The sequence below is a fragment of the Lethenteron reissneri genome, chromosome 53 (assembly GCF_015708825.2).
Source record: "Lethenteron reissneri isolate LAM-NWPU_2019-01 chromosome 53, ASM1570882v1, whole genome shotgun sequence".
NCBI classification, from domain to species: Eukaryota; Metazoa; Chordata; class Hyperoartia; order Petromyzontiformes; family Petromyzontidae; genus Lethenteron; species Lethenteron reissneri.
The window spans coordinates 11130435-11142965 of record NC_083831.1 but is presented as its reverse complement, the minus strand read 5'-3'; the positions used below and the strand labels follow the sequence as shown (position 1 = coordinate 11142965).

The window sequence follows — 12531 nt, the reverse complement described above, 5'->3', positions numbered from 1 at the left end:
GGCCGGGTACGGTACGGGTAGGCCGTGAGTCACTGGTGAGTCACCGTTTGTCACTCATTTCCCAACGTCTTGTCTCTTCTCACAATTCAAGTTCCTAGAATCAATCCACCCGTGCCTGCAACATGGCTTCATCCCAGAGGTCGCAATCGGGTACCCGTACTTTACCCGATACCCGGCCGGGTACGGGTAGCCGGGTATCGGGTACCCGTTTGCGACCCTGGTGCGGCCGGGTACGGGTACGGGTAAGGAATCAAAACCCGTTTGTGACCTCTGTCCGAGACTCGGCCACGTGTGGTTCACCAAAAGAACCTGGACATGCTCTTTGGCCCTGATCAAGGTCAAGATTTCCCCCATCCTTGGGTTATGGACGCAGGTTTTCGCCGTCAAGAGCTGCGTCAGGCCATGAAAAAAAAAGTCCGCTGCGAGTGAAAAATCGAATGGCATACGGTGGGTGTGTATTTATGTATTTATTCATTCATTCATCAGTGAGTGGCCTGTAACCATCAACTCGCTACCCTCTAGGACCCCGGTTTAATTCCAGCTGGGAGCCGTGGAATTCAATCATAGCATTAACACCCCTGGGTTTTCACCGCCAAGATGTGTTTGTTTTATTATTATTATCATAGACAGGGGCACACAAAGCCAGATTTTCAGAAGAGCAATTTAATTTCCTGTGCATACGTGTGCATACATACTGTACACTATACGTACGTGGAAACATATACTGTACGATCGTTCGTTGATCCACGTAATAAATGTATCTTCTCAAACGGCCTCTGGACCATATATCTAACATCTAATCAGTGATGAAAGTCACCATTTCTCTTTGATGATTTGTCTCGATATCAAAGTCTGGGCCCGCTGGTATATAGATACATAAGGCGACACTTTGGCAATGAATTTCACGACACCGTTAATTTATCAGTGGATGTATACGAGGCGTGAACTTTAAGCGTCAACAAAAATCTCATTTTGAAATAAAATCTCTCCCATTTCTTTTTGTAAACGAACAGGGATACCAATAGTAATTTTTTTGTACGTTGCGAGCCATTTCACGGGCATCTTGGCACGGTAGCCGATACGCGTGCTGTATTTGGGGGGTATACGCTGTATTTGGGGGGTATACGCGTGGTTGTATTTGGAGCAGCCGCGGGCGACGCACGCCTGATGGATTTCTTCAGCAACCACATTCGCAGATCGGCGGAGGAGTCCTCCATCGTTCCATTTATGGAGGAAATCTCTCCCCGCGCTGAAATAAAAACGTTCGCATTCGACGCGACGACTTGAGCACGTGATGCCACGTTTTTCCGACGTTTATCGTGAATGAATATTCTTCGGTTGGTTGAATGAAAAGGAAAAACACGCGACTTAGTTTCAATTGGAAGCACCGTATCGCGTATGCCAAATATGTTACTTAAAATATTCATTTATTTACCGGAAAAAAGCATAAAACATCACTTGCCACAGTTCACTTTGAGGTTTGCATGACACGCATAGGATTTAAACTGTCAAACAAGTCTGAGGAAAACTCTGTTGACTTTGACAGCTTGCAGTTCAAAATTGTGATAAAAAAACCTTTGAATGTAACTCACAGACATTAATGACATTGTATTTAAATAACTCCAACTTAGCTTTTTTTTTACGTGATTGTAAGATATAAAATATGGGCTGTCAAGTTAATCCTTTCTGTGCGCGTGTGTAAGTTTATTTCAAGAAAGCATTGACCAACTTCTTGGCAGTTTTATACCAATTGGACAGCAACCAATTTTTTTTACATTTCCACACCTGTGAAGATACTTTTACAAATTCAAAATAATCAAAGGTCAAGAGGTCAATATGGTCAATGCCGTTTGATGCTAGCACGCCTCTCCTCGCAATCACAACTGTTGCACAGTTAACACCAGACCCGCACTCAGTCTCTTCATCATCATCATCTTTGCGACCACCATCACCGTCTGGCTTTAGGACTTCCACTCGATTACCGACTTATGAGTACCGCTCCAATGCCCGTCTCGGTAAGCGGCCCTCCTCAACAAATATGTGGCGTAACACCTGACAGCTCTCAACGCTTCGAAGACGTCTGTGCCGGCGTGGAAGAGAAGGCCAAATACTTCCCTAGTGGGGGTGGGGGGGGAGGCTCTTTGTTCAGAACTCCATCCAGTGGAGGCCCTTCTGCCAAACGGTGCCGTGAGCGATGCCATCACACCCCACGACTTGTCTCCCCTTCTTGTTACGACCACCACGAGGCGCGAAGTTCCAACGTTCGCTTCCGTTCCACTGAGTGTCTCCACAGCGCGTGTGCTCGCTCCCCCCTTTTCAGGCACCTGTAACACTAAGGCCAGAGAACCCACTTTCAAGTCGTCTTTTGTTGTTGTTGTTGTTGTATTTTTCAAATTAAATACAGCCGTGATTAAGAGAGCAGTCAGGAGCTCAGCTGTGAGAGTTAAACAAGCAAGCACAAAACCCCAACAACTAATAATGGTTGAGATTAAGGTTGCCATTGACGTAAACAATTCACGTGATGTGACCAAGGAAGAGCGTGAGGCTCCATTTTTGTAGTACGAGCACGGCAAATACCGCGTTGTCCAGATTGTAGAACGCTCAGGAAAGTAAGCGAGCACCCCCCCCGCCTCCCCCCCAAAACTTCGGGGTCATTTAAGAAAACCGACACAGTTATGCAAGAAAAAATCACCAACGGAACGTCTGGGAGCGAGACGTAATGTCGTCAAATATAAAGTAAAAAAAATAGTGGACGCCTGGGGCAAAGAAAAAAAACGTGCATCTTATGATCCAGAGAATACAGTAATTATGGTGGAAGTGGCGGCAATGAAGGCCACATTGCAGATTCTAAGACGCATCCCCAACTTGTTGTTTTATTTATACGATAGGGGTCTGGCGGGCGGGTGGGTGGGTGGGGGGTTAGTGACTTTTGTAATCAGGAGAATACGGTCATTTGAAAATGTCTCAAAATATGACAAGGCAGGGAGGGTATAGGGCTAATGGATTATTTTTAAACACAGCCTCGCGCCATTAACTCGGCAGAAAGTGTCGAGCGTTCGCTGTTTGAAGCTGGTGAGGACAATTGCCGAGCAAACAAAATAAATTGGGAGAGGTGCCCAAGACGAGACCGTTAATTGGGGGAGTCGTTAAACCGTCGCGTCTCCACGCAGCGTTAAATTCGAACGCCGAAATGAACGTGGAGTGAGCGATAAAACAACGCCGACGCATTACGCGGAGAAAAAGATAGGAGGGCGGGGGGGGGGCATAATGCAGCTACGTCCCCCCCCAGCATGTACCCAGTCACGTAAGCCGACTCCGGGGGAAACCAAAGCCCGTGGCTGCGGCTGTGGCCGGCCGAATTCGTCACGATCCCGGCCTGACATTGCCACTGTAGCTACATGCCGGCGTGTTTTGTCAATGTACCTGGGTCGTCTTCTTGGTTCTTTCGGTAAAGTCACGTAGAATGGCGTGGAATGGCGTTGGCTGAATAAATAAATGCTGGGAGACGCGTTTGTGCTGGCAGTAGGTACGAAGGGGGCACGGGTTCAAAAACCTCATTCCTGCCTCGCGTTCAGCGACGCCGGTTTAACAGGGTGAAAAATAGAAAAATAAAAACTCTGGCAGAATGTGTTATTTCACTGCTGCCATTGCCTGAAATCGTAAAACAGAACTACTGTACCTTTAATTCAACGCTTGAACAAAAAAAAACGACCCCCCCCCCCGTTATCGTCTGAAATGCCAAATGTGCAACACTTGCGGCGTTTCCCATCCAAAGTTACATTTCAGATCTTTCACTGCAATTAACAAAAACGTAGTTTTTGGTTGCAAAACAACGGCCAAACAACAACAAAAAGAAAAGAGGAGACCTGCGGGCGCTTTGCGGTGACGACACAGAAAACGGTACAAATATAACCAAACAACACCCCCCTCGAATTGTTTCGGCAAAACCACCAATATCTCACGTCTCAGCGCGGTTCTCATCGTCGTCTTCGTAGCCACTAGGGCCCCTTTAGCCCCCCATCCACCCACAGCTCCTTCAACCAACGGAGAGAATCGAGGACTGGCGGTGACTTCGCGCTCGTTTTGTTCACGGGTAATATTCAAAGCAGCAAAGACGTCACGAAATTTACTCGCAAATATACCGACCTGCAAGAAGTGCATTCCATTCTGGATCCGTGTTACGGACGCAGGCAACCGTTGACCGTACTTGAAGCGCCGTGGCTAAATTCACACGTGTGCCGAGTGTTTAAAAACCACACCTTATCGATTACTGCATTACAAGCAGAGCTACATCTTAATATAGTACAAAATATAAAAAATACCTTCTTAGCACATATATAGATATGTTTTTTTGACGTATATACAGCAAAGTTATGTACACTGGAATTATACAGAGAAACGACACGTGTTTTATACTTTCGTCTTTGTTTTCACTTCTTAATTCCTCCACATGTCCGAATACCGAGCCGCAGCCGCCGATCTTCTCTCGCCATCGCAAGCACGGCACCACGACCACAGTACATCCTCAGCGCCGCCTCCGTCTCCGGCATTGGCTCGCTGGCCTTCCGCCTTCCCCTAGCGGCACAAACGAACGGCAAAGGGCCCGAGTCTTCGTTGATCGACTCGCCATGCCTTCCTCCTACGACTCCGTCCCACCCTACCGTCCCGTACCTGCGCCGCCGCTCATGTGCTCGCGTCCCTGGTGATCTTCTTGCAGAAGATGACCTTCTTCTGGTCCTGCAGCTGCCTCTTCTTCCTGCGGCCCCACTGGCACAGCAGCAGCCACTTGAAGGTCCGCCTGAAGTTCTGGTTGCACAGCGCGTAGCACATGGGGTTCACCGTGCTGTTGACGTAGCACAGCCAGTAGCCCAGGTGCCACAGGTCGACGGGGATGCAGTCGTCGCAAAACGTCGACACGAGCACCATGATGTTGTAGGGCGTCCACGTGACGATGAACGCCAGCAGGATGGCGCTCAGCGTCTGCGCCGCCTTCTTCTCCTTGATGAGCGTCACGCTCTTGGGCTTCGCGTGCCGCTTGGCCTTGGCCAGCAGCTTGCGCGTCTTCTTGTCGTGCTTCCACGACACCGCCTGGCCGTGCAGGAACTGCGGCCGCGGCGATTTGCTGCCGCCACCGGCGGCACCGCCGGCGCCGGCGCCGCTGTTGCTGCTGCCGTTGCCGCCGCGAGAGGAGGAGGACGACGAGGCGGCGGCGGCAGCGTTGGCGCCGGACTGCTCGGGGAACTTGCAGCAGCGCTGGTGGAACTTGTGCCGCTTGTCCCGCTCCGGGTGGGCGGAGGCCTCGACGGGCGACGTCGCGGCCGAGTGGCCGTCGGCCCGCAGCCGCGTCTCCGTCGGCACGGTCGCCTCCTTGGCGGCGGCGGCGCCGTCCTCCTGCGCCGACGCCCCGGCCGACGCGACCGCGACGGCGGAGACGGTGATCGCCACGGAGGAGGTGGACGAGGACTGCACGGCGAGCAGCCCCGAGCCCGACGTCTTCATCACCACCGTGTAGATGGACTTGGGCCGCTCGGGCGGGCAGCCCTCCTCCTCGGAGAGCGCCGAGTGGCTCGGCGAGGGCCCCCCGCTGCCGCCGTGGCTGCGCCAGCTCTCGCTGTTGCTGAGCTCGCGCTCGGCGCGCTTGTGCGGGTGGCACACGCGCAGCCCCGGGAAGCAGTAGCGAGGGGACCGCAGCCCCCCGGCGTCCCTGCCGCCTCCGCCGCCGCCGCCGCCACCGCCCGCCGCTCCTCCTCCCGCTCCACCGCCCCCGTTGTCCTTGACGTAGACCTCGTTGAAGCTGGACTTGCGGGAGCGGCTCTCGTGCAGCACGAGCTGCCCTGTCGACTCGGAGTCGGTGTCGGAGCCCTGCAGCCCGGCGAGCTCCTTGGAGCGCTTCTCCGTCTCCTTGTAGATCCTCCAGTAGAGGATGCACATGATGGTGACGGGCAGGTAGAAGGCCGCGATGGCCGTTCCGAAGGTGATGATGGGCTCCGACAGGAACTGGATCTGGCACTTGCCCTCCGAGTCCGGAACCTCCTCGACGAAGTACTGCCAGAAGAGGATGGCGGGCGCCCACAGGATGAAGGACACGGCCCAGGCGAGGCCGATCATGATGGCCGCGCGCTTCGTGGTGCGTTTGGCCCTGTAGGTGAGCGGCCGCGTGATGGAGAAATAGCGGTCGAAGCTGATGACCAGCAGGTTCATGACGGACGCGTTGCTCGACACGTAGTCGAGCGCGAGCCACAGGTCACAGGCCACCTGGCCCAGCACCCAGCGGCCCATGACAATGTAGGTGGTGTAGAGGTTCATGGAGAAGACGCCGATGATGAGGTCGGCGCAGGCAAGGCTCAGCAGGAAGTAGTTGTTGACCGTCTTGAGTTGGCTGTTCACCTTGAAGGAGAGCATCACCAGGATGTTGCCGATGATGGTGAGCAGACTGACGATGGTGGTGAACACGATGATGAGCACCAGCTCGGGCACCGTGCGGTCGTCGTCCGCCGCCGATGCCGTGCTGTTCACCAGGGCGTGAGTGGCGTGGCTCTCGTTCATCCTCAGCAGCTCGCGCGAGATGTTCTCAGCCACGGCCCGCATCGCACCTCCGCCTCTGCCACCCGTGATGTTGAGGAACAGCTCCCCGGACACGGTCACCATGGTTCGGGCTCCGTCCCTGAGTCGTGTGTGAGCAGTGTGTGTGTGTGAGTGTTGGTGCGTGTGTGTGTGTCTGTGTACGTGAGTTATGTGTGTAGGAATATGTGTGTGTGTGTTGGTATGTATGTGTATATTTGCGGAGTGGTATGTGTGTGTATTGATATGTGTGTTTGTACTTTGTGTGTGTGTATCTACGTGTGCATTTTATGCGGATGTGCACGTATGCATTTGCGATTGTGCGCGCGTGTGTTCTGCGTGTTTTTGTGCATTTGCGTGTAAGCGAGAATGTTTATATATGTGCGTGTATGTTGAACTTCTTTCGCATGTGTGTGCGCGTGTGTATTTATGTTTGTGTGTGTGTGCTAAAACTTGTTTTCTGTTTGCCTTCAGTGTTTCACTGCGAGAGCACTCCGGGAGATGACGCTGCCAAGTGACGTTTATCTCGTGACACAGTCACTCTGAAATAAAAGTGTGTGGATTGTGCGCAGAGGCGAACAGCATTCTTGTTAGTTTAACACACAGGAGGCTTTCGCGAACAACATCATCCAAATTAAATGTGGTTTTTTTTGGGGGGGGTGGGTTAGATCGCCTAAATATAAATGTTTCATTAAACCCGCCACCACCCGACACAACCAATTAGTAAGGTTCTTCAAAGGATGCAAAGATTCAAAGGTAAATGCCACACACAACTAAATCAACTCGTACATTACCCCCCGCCCCCCCACCCCCGGCCTCCGCACCTGATTGGCGTACAAGTGACGACATCACATTTATCCCTCGGTATTAAAGACCGAAACAGGAGGATTTCTCCACAACTCTGGCTGTTGCCTGATGATGCTAGTTGCAATTACCAACGAAACATCGTACTCGAATTGTAAATGTTGTGGGTTACTCTCCAACACACCGGTGTGCTGTACCAGTAACGAATTGCCACGTTCTGTTCACGTGACAAACCTTACTAATTGGCTGTGCCGGGTGGTGGCGGGTTTAACGACACATTTATATGTATTCACGCGATCTAACCCCAATAAACGTCTGTTATGGAGCATTCTTGTTATAGCATTTTTCGGTAAAGTCACGTAGGTAAAAATAAATAATGAATAATAAAAATAAAATAAATAATAATAGAAATAAAATAATAAATCACGACGTTTCGGAGGCAACACAAGTTTCCGTCATCAGGTGGGACCGTCACAGCTAAATTTACTGTATACAGTAAATCTCGTCGTGATTTATAATTTTATTTCTATTATTACATATATAATTTTTGTTATTATTTATTTTTACCTACGTGACTTTACCAAAAAAACCTAAGAGTATGAATCCTTGCAGTCACGAAAGCTTCAAATATAACATTCGACAGTTCATCACAACGTTGATCCAATGGGATGTTCCACCTCTTTGTGAAATCGAGTGCGAGCAAGGAGGCCGCCTGATGACCCATCGGCTATAGCGATTATTATTATTATTTAGCCCCCCCCCCCCCCATCAATTGATCGATTGACCCCTTGCTCCGTGTAGCACTCTTCACGCGACGAACTGCCTCAAAGGCGCTTCGCGGACGCGGCGAAGGCGGTACAAATAAATAAGCAACGACAAAACGCGGGGAAATCATTCGTTGCGAAGATCAATGAATTGCTGGACCACACTTGAGCAGCCTGGGTGGCGAGGGCCGTTGGTTTTTAAGGGTTTGCCTGCATGGTTGGTCCACAAGTGGCGATGCAGATGTCACTGGAATCGCCGCTGGGGTAACGGCGCAATGCGCTGACCGCTCAGTGGACTATCGCTCCCCCCATTGCGAAGATCAACTGCTTGAGCACACTGCACAGGAAAGTCCTGTTTGTGAGAACCTGTTAAGGCTGGCAGGGCATTCGAGAGCAGCGTGGTCAGCGCAATGCCTGGCCACTTCCGTCTCACAGTGCTGATGTTCACACTCCACGTAGAAGGTACTCGCTTGTTTAAGGCTGAGTTGATCTAGGGGAGGTTCAGATACCTCTTGCCACCGATAGACCCGGTGGGGATTCAACGCAAGTTGCCAGGATCGTAGCGCAGTGTGCTAATCACTGCACCTCTACTCCCCCGACAGACACACGAAGATCCCCCGTATATCTTGCGTAGGTTTGTTGGGGCAAGTTTTGTTTGCAAGCATCTATGGAAATGCCACCACGGCGCATGAGGGGGTGGTGTGGTCAGAATTCCCCGATGTTTATGTTCAACCAAATGTCACCAGGTACTCATTTAAGGCTGATTTGACCTCAGTGAGGCCGAGAACAGGTTATAATATTGCTCGCCACTGATATTAGCCGTGACCCGCGCTCAGATGTACTTCTGCGGCTGTCTGGAACGCTCTTCCTTCCGATATTACGAAGCCACTGGAGCTATGCACTTTAACATCTAAATTGAAAACTAATTTCTTTAGAACTGCTTTTGGTGTTTAGTTTATTGTCCTTCCCGCGCACTTCAGATTAGCACGGTTGGCTACGTACGGTGCAAAGTAAGTTCAACATCCATACATAAATGTCCCGCAATCAAACTGGGGCAACTGGGCTCCTAGCACAGTGTGCTAACCGCTGCACCACCACTACACAGACCCAAGACACACACTCACAAATGCACATTCCATTCATACAAATTACCATGAACAATTACGCCTGAAAGATAAAAGCAGTTAAAAGGCGCGGCATTGAATGAGTAAATGAAAATGATTATCCACACACTGAGCAGCAACAGAGCACCTGCACTGCGTATCATTAAAAAATAAACTATGAAGTTGGTAATTGCATAGCCAGTTATAGATTGCCGCGTGAAGAGATCCATAATAGCAGCCCTTTCATTACTGGTGCCACTGTGTTTTTGAAAGGTATGCTAATGATGCTATGCCCATCGAACCCTGGCACACGGAACCAAGTGCTGTTCTTTTATAAATCCTTTATATTAAGTTCGCATGCTTGCTTGCTTGCGTGCTTGCTTGCTTGCTTGCGTGCTTGCTTGCTTGCTTACGACCGTGCAAATCTTTCGGTCGTTTTTTAATCCACTTCCCGTGATCCAATCGAGCTGACATTTTCCACACAGACTCGTTGTGCCAGACAATTAATGTTCGTGAAAAAAAAATTCCCAAAATTTTACACTTTTTAGGCAAAAAAAAATTATTTTACATATATTCAAATGTAACTCATTCATCGCTTTGGCTGAACGTCACAGTATAAGAGCCCGAGCGTAACCCCTCCACAGGCCGTGGCGGAGTAGCGCAGTTGGTAGCGCCCTCGCTTCCCATGCCAAAGGTCGCGGGATCGATCCCCGCGTCCTCCACAGGCGAATATATTTTTAAATCCTTTATATTAAGTTCGCTTGCTTGCTTGCGTTGCTTGCTTGCGTGTTTGCGTGCTTGCTTGCTTGCTTACGACCGTGCAAATCTTTCGGTCGTTTTTTAACCCACTTCCCGTGATCCAATCGAGCTGACATTTTGCACACAGACTCGTTGTGCGAGACAATTAATGTTCGTGAAAATTTGTTTCCAAAATTTTACACTGTTTAGGGAAAACAAATTAAATATTTAATTACCAATTGCTTAATACTGGCAGACAATCATCTTGACCCATAGGTGGCAGCCATCTCAAGCCAGAGGACGAGAGGACTCTAGCCGCCACGCATATAAAGGATTTATAGTGAAAAACTTTGTTTTTACGGGTTATACTTATTCCTTCCAAAAATAATCTTATTATTATAATTATACAAATGTACTTCTTCTTGGTTCTTTCGGTAAAATCACGTGGAAGGGAAATAATTAAATAACAAAAATAAAACAAAATAATTCTCACAACGTTTCGGCCACAACGCAAGCAGCCGTCTTCAGGTGAAGAACAGGTCTGTCGGTAAGACAGGAGGACGGCTGCTTGCGTTGTGGCCGAAACGTCGTTAAAATTATTTTATAATGTTTTATTTTTGTTATTTAATTATTTCTCTTCTACGTGATTTTACCGAAAGAACCAAGAAGATGAATCCCTGCAGTCACGAAAGCTTTAAATCGAAAAACAAATGTACTTATGTATTTAGGAGAAGAACAGAGGTAATTTTTTTTTTATGGAGGGTCCTGCTACATCGGGATGTTTTTTTTCCAGATGCTTTCAGCCAATTCATGATGAGTTCATACACGAGGGAGAAAATCGGAGTACCTGGAGAAAACCCACGCCCTGCATGTACGCATGTGTGTTGAACTTCTTTCGCGCCGTACGTACGCACGTAGCCAACTGCGCTAATCGGAGGTGCGGGGGGAATGACATCAAACTAAACACGAAAAGCAGTTCGACATACTCTTGGGTTCTTTCGATAAAGCCACGTAGGTAAAAATAAAATAAAACTGGTTTATTTTAGCCGCGATGATAAGTGCGTTTTAAAAATGAAAAACAACCACATCCGGTTTTGTTCATGAATACTTTTAAAATTAACCTTAAACAAATCGTAACAGAAGACGCGACATGCTGCACGAATCCGGCAGTCGTGGTCACGCACGCGGCCGCCGATCCAGCGCTGTGTGATCAGCAGCAGCGAGGCTGATGGATCACTGCACAGATGTTGCCGTGAAACTCCCTTGCCGTGGGCGTCGAGGTCGCTATACCTTGGTTTGCTGGAAGAAGGTATATACAGCACGTAGACCATTTTTTATATATCTTGATTTGAAGCTTTCGTGACTGCAGGAATTCATACTCCTTTGGTTCTTTCGGTTAAGTCACGTAGGTAGAAAAATAAAAAATAATATCACGACGTTTCGATCGCAACACAAGCGATCGTCCTCAGTGTTGCGATCGAAACGTCGTGAAATATTACTTTTTTATTTTGTTTAATTTTTCCACCTACGCAACACAAGCGGTCGTCCTCAGTGTTGCGATCGAAACGTCGTGACAAATTACTTTTTTATTTTGTTTAATTTTTCGACCTACGTGACTTTACCGAAAGAACCAAAGAGTTTGGGTTCCTGCAGCCGCGGAAGCTTCAAATGAGTTCTAAATAAATTAGTTTTGTCAATCAAGACGATTTGGAAGTGCGTAGCTGCAGTGGCTTTCTAATATCGGAAGGAAGAGCGTTCCAGACGGCCGCAGAAGCGCATCTGAAAGCGCGCGATGCCGGTGATCGTCGTTTTCATTCGATGGCAGCAGCCAAACGCCGCTAACTGCTGCTGCTGCTGCTGCGAGGATGATCGGAGTTTGCGTGATGGTGGTTTATACTCCTTGACGAGATCAGCGAGGTATTGTGGCTCAATTGTGGCAAGCACTTTTTTGTGTAATGACTGCGACCTGATAATGTAAGGGGCAACACACCACCCTATCCCCGTACAGGTGGAACCAGATGGCGATTAGTCCACGTGCTGTATAATACCTTCTTCCAGCAAACCAAGGTATAGCGACCTCGACACCCACGGCAAGGGAGTTTCACGGCAACATCTGTCCAGTGATCCATGAACCCTCGCTGCTGCTGACCACACAGCGCTGAATTGCAGGTGGCCGCGTGCGTGACTACGACTGCCGGATTCGTGCAGCATGTCCCGTCTTCTGTTACGATTTGTTTTAGGTTAATTTTAAAAGTATTCATGAACAAAACCAGATGTGATTTGTGTTATTTTTAAAACGCAATTATCATCATGGCTATTTAAAAAATATATATATTTGTTCTAATTGATGCCAGATTTTTTTGTTGCGAGATGCCGCACCAAATCAGATGTGTTTCCCATGTCAAGTCAAAGCGTATAACTGCTCAGAATAGCAATGGGGCAGCATTTATCTATCTATACTGGTGGCTCCGTGCTAGTGGTGGAAATTCCTCGTTCTTCTGGTACGGGACAGTTTCTCCAAATGACTACCGCTGCTCCTCCTTCTTCGTCACAAAGTGGTA

At 49.0% G+C, this 12531-nt stretch overlaps 2 protein-coding genes across 2 annotated transcripts in view; both read right to left on the bottom strand.

Annotated features, from left to right (window-relative positions):
* Positions 1–3236: 3236 nt before the first annotated feature.
* LOC133356235 (muscarinic acetylcholine receptor M5-like) lies at positions 3237–7173 on the bottom strand. The gene has a single exon (XM_061573615.1). It carries the CDS (start codon positions 6646–6648, stop codon positions 4684–4686), a length of 1965 nt encoding a protein of 654 aa, XP_061429599.1. The 5' UTR covers positions 6649–7173; the 3' UTR covers positions 3237–4683.
* A 1244-nt stretch (positions 7174–8417) lies between these two features.
* Positions 8418–12531, bottom strand: part of LOC133356219 (ryanodine receptor 2-like) — an 88388-nt gene continuing 84274 nt past the window's right edge. The window contains exon 44 of the mRNA XM_061573595.1: positions 8418–8481. Within this exon, the coding sequence (XP_061429579.1) occupies positions 8418–8481 (64 nt within the window). The remainder of the gene's footprint in view (positions 8482–12531) is intronic.

Bases quoted from the DNA above. Each gene is read 5' to 3' on its own strand.
- LOC133356235 (XM_061573615.1), bottom strand. From the start codon at position 6,648: ATGGTGACCGTGTCCGGGGAGCTGTTCCTCAACATCACGGGTGGCAGA.